Below are 4,345 nucleotides of genomic sequence, written 5' to 3' on the forward strand. Positions count from 1 at the left end.
GGGGCTAGAGGGAGGCGGGCCGGACGGGTCCATGTGCGCCACGAGGAGGGGCGCGAGATGCGCGCGGCGTGGCCGGGGGTGCGCGTGGGTTTGCCGTGCGGGCGCGGGTGGCCGAGGGTGGCTGCAGTCCTCGCGCCGGCGCGGGCACGTGGGAACCCGGAACTGTGAGGTGGCCCCACCGCTCTCCCCGTGGGCGGCTCGGGGTGGCGCAGGCGGCCGGGGCTGGGCGGAGCGCGGTGCCGTCTGCGCTGCGGCGGCGGCGGAAACAATAGTGCGGATCGTGGCGCGCGGACGGCGGCCCGCGGAGCCGGACGGTAAAGCTCCTCTCTGAGCCGCTTCGGCGCGCAGGGCCGGTGCCGGGACGGACGGACGGACAGACGAGAGGATTGTGTGCCGCGAGACCCGGGTCCCACCCCGCGCTGGCCACCCACGACCCTCGAGTGGCACCCCCGGGACCCTCCGATCCGTGGCTGCCGGGTCTCCGACGTGACCCACCGCTTCCCGGGTGTCCGCGTCCCCACGTGCGTCTTCCCGCGGCAGAGCCAGGGAGCGGGGTAACCGAGTTAGCGGAACGCCTCCAGGCGCCCGCCGAGAAGTTGGCAAAGCTGCGTCCCAGTGGCTCCTTGTAGTCGCCCGGACCGACCCGAAGTTGGTTGACAGACCTAGTGTCTGTGAGGCAGCGACCCAAGCGGGCGGCCGGTGTCTCCTATGGGCAGCCTTTTTCCGTGCCTCTGTTTTGCACAGTAAAACTGGGATATTGAACTCCAAGCATGGCGATGCTTGCCTGGTGGGGGCTGTTGCAAACGACCCGGTTTTAGTGTTTCTGTGGGTACTGCAGGCCTTGAGCAAGTTCTTGCCATTGTGTAACTTGCCTTTCTGTTTCTTCATAGGAGCACTATGAACGAAGAGGAGCAGTTTGTAAACATTGACTTGAATGATGACAACATTTGCAGTGTTTGTAAACTGGGAACAGACAAAGAAACACTCTCTTTCTGCCACATTTGCTTTGAGCTAAATCTCGAGGGTAAGTAAGAACGCCGTGGTTTTGACTGCCCGCCATGAACTTTGTACAACTTACGCTGAAGAGTTTGAAGGTTGAAACAGTTTGAAGGCCGAGAGATTGCGCTAAGTGATGATCTGCTAAATGTTCCTGGAAATGAAGCCAGAGTTAGCACAGTAATGAACGGAGGGAAATGTTTGTTTTTAAAACAACGTTTTTCACCTCATTTTCACTAAGATGAAATGAAGTGCGGGTATTGCCTGGTAAATATGCGACTTTTTAGCCCACAGGTCTCTCTTGTATTCAGAATCAGCATGACTGTTTACACAGGCAGATGTTGATTTTATTCCTTTCAGCCCAACTCCTAGTAAATATTTCCATTGTTTGAAAATAAGTCCTTTGCTTTCACTCATCTTTAAAAAACAAAATGACTTTTTAAATCTTCTTGATAGAAGTCTTACGGTTAGAATATGGTAAAGAAATTTCAGAAATGAAAGCAAACCTTATACTGAAGCCTAGGTTGGTGCACAGTTATCTGGGGCCTGGATACCAGTGGCCTATTTCCAGGAAACATAGGATGTTACCTTACTCCTTTATAGTCATAATGAAAGCCTGAAGCTTTTTAGGTCTGTATGAATCACACCAAAAGTAAATCTGAAAATTCCTGACAAAATAAAACTTGTGTTTTGAATTTTGAGGTTGTAATGTGTGATGGGGAAAACCTTACTAGATACTAGATATTCTCAAATATCTAGATATGGGAAGTTTTAGTGTGAAAACATTCATTTTTGTCTTAACCTTTGTATTTAAAGATTTTCATGATCATTTATTTATTTTGACAAAGAGTTGTAAAATGTCCCTATTCTCTCTCTCTCTCTCTCTCTCTCTCTCTCTCTCTCTCTCTCTCTCTCTCTCTCTATGTGATCATAGACTTTACTCTGTTCCTGTTAGGACTTGTTACTCAGAAATGTAGCTTCCAAATACTGTGTCATGGAGCCTCATAGAATTTCTGAATTAAGCAGAATGCCTATTACTTTGGCTTTAGTAAATGTGGTGCTTACCGCTAGTTTTAAAAGATGACTTAAAAGTATGATCCTTAAGTAGAGTTTATATTACCATGCTCTTTCTGCACACATGCTCTTGGGAAACAGGGTTTTCCCTGTGTATTCTGACACCTTGCAGGAGTTTACATTTTAGAAGGGCAAAGACATCAGAAATGATCAACTGCGGGCTCCTGTGTTTTCTGTCAAAGACACTGAGGTCTGGCTGGCGGGTTGTTCCAGCTTGCTGTAGTGGTGACAGCAAGCTGTTGCTATGTGCCAGGCAAATGTTGGCTGGGAACACATCTGTGCCAAGCATTGTACTAAGCGTCTTACTGGATTATCTTCATTCAAAATAGCTCTGGGATGCCTGCTATTATTATTCATTGTGACGGTGATGGGATGGAACTGGAGACTTCAGCAACGCACCTTGAAGTCACGCAGCTAGTAATTGATAGTCCTGGCCTTTGAAGCTTGGCCATCTACTTCTTGGGGATGTGACCTTAATTCCATTGATCTGATGTCAATAGGTAGTTAATTGTAGGATGGATGCTAGAATCTCTCCTCCTGAATCCTAATTGGTTTTGGATCAGCCAGCTTTCCCTGCCCGGTGCTTCCTGATAAGTAAATCACCATGCCATAATAAAATTTTATTGCAGAGACTCAATTTTCATAATTGCTTTTCTAGCCCTAATGAATATGCCTTTTAACTAATAATTTAGTTCTTGATATGTAAGCATGGCACTATCCAGTTTCTGAAATAATCATTGTGCATCAGTCCAAAGGACAAAATCCGTTCTCAGTCTGGATGAGAACTATCTCATCTTCTCTGTGTACTGAAGTCAGAGTTAGATTCTTCTCAGTTTATCTATAGTGTTAGTGTCTTGCTCCCTAATATATTTGCATTTTTACTGCACTGATGAGCTGTTTGTTATATGTATTTAGTATTGTTATTGTCGTAAAAAAAATGGGGGAAATTTTCCACAAATTGCAGTTTTTATATTAATAACCAGATTTTTAAAAAAAAAGTTAATGGAAGGTAAAAGTTAAAGATGGCTTAATGCGGTAAAAACACTTGCAGCCAAGCCTGAGGACCTGAGTTCAATTCCTGGATCCTACATGGTGGAAGGACAGAATCCGTTCCCTCCAGTTGTCCTCTGACCTCCGTGTTTGAGTTGTCGTATGCATACACATACCACACACATACACACACAATACACACATACACACACCCCGCACACATACACACCGCACACATACACACCACACACACACACCGCACACATACACACCACACACACATACACACCACACACACATACATCCCACACACACACGCACACACATACCCCACATACATACCCTACACCCCCACCCCCACACATACACACCCCACATACATACACACCACACACCCACACACACAGCCCACACACACCACATACACAGCCCCTCCACACACAGTGTTTTTAGTAGCCAGTGGAAAAGGTGATATAACTGAATATCAGGAAAAGTGTCGGGTATAGTCCTCTCTTTGTTAGTGTCTTGAATTATTATTATAGTTTTTTCATAACTAGAATATAAAAGGGACACGTTAATAAGACATTTACTGCTACTAATTTGGTGTAGTTTTCTCTGCAGTGTGGTAATGTCTCTGTTGCTTAGTTTCTTAACTAAAAAAAAATCTTTAAATTTCCTCTCAAGCATTTTATTTGGAAGTGTCTTGAGGATCATGGCAGTTGGGCTAGCTTTTAGTTCACACACTCGTAGATAAAAATGGCATTTATATACTTTGGATTGTTTACATCAGATGAACACTGGTCTAATAATGGGCCTCTTGTTTAAAAGCTGTGCGCATGAATGTATTTCGACAACAAAGACAAAGGATGACAGGGAATTCACAACAGACAGTCTGATCTTACTGGAGGGACTTTGTATTCTAGGCATGGCTCTGAGTTGTCTTTTTCCGTGGTTTCACGGTAGTTAAAAGGAGAGGGTACTAAGTGACTTTTATGCTTCTAAGGCATAGTCCCATTCGTCAAAAGCCGAAAAATGTATTTCAGGGACTTCAGTCACTAACTGTTCACACCCAGAACTCACCAGGACGGATTGTGCACTTCTAAGATAAGGAGACGGACGCACAAACAGACAGTGGTGGCCCAGTTTTGGCCTGAGGCGCTCTGAGAGTTTTGCATAGGGTGTTAATTATCTGGTACACGCCTAGACATCTAGTTTGTTGTGGTAAATTCTCTAAACCTACTTAATAACCAGATCACCACCATTCCCTAAACTGAGGCCAGAGTGT

At 45.7% G+C, this 4,345-nt stretch overlaps 1 protein-coding gene across 1 annotated transcript in view; it reads left to right on the plus strand.

Annotated features, from left to right (window-relative positions):
* Positions 1 to 279: 279 nt before the first annotated feature.
* LG3H21orf91 (linkage group 3 C21orf91 homolog) overlaps positions 280 to 4,345 on the plus strand; it is a 22,816-nt gene continuing 18,750 nt past the window's right edge. Inside the window, exons 1-2 of the mRNA XM_013351282.2 lie at positions 280 to 521; positions 891 to 1,024. Coding sequence (XP_013206736.1) covers positions 898 to 1,024 — 127 coding nt within the window. The 5' untranslated portion in view covers positions 280 to 521; positions 891 to 897. The remainder of the gene's footprint in view (positions 522 to 890; positions 1,025 to 4,345) is intronic.

Source organism: Microtus ochrogaster, linkage group LG3 (assembly GCF_000317375.1).
Source record: "Microtus ochrogaster isolate Prairie Vole_2 linkage group LG3, MicOch1.0, whole genome shotgun sequence".
NCBI classification, from domain to species: Eukaryota; Metazoa; Chordata; class Mammalia; order Rodentia; family Cricetidae; genus Microtus; species Microtus ochrogaster.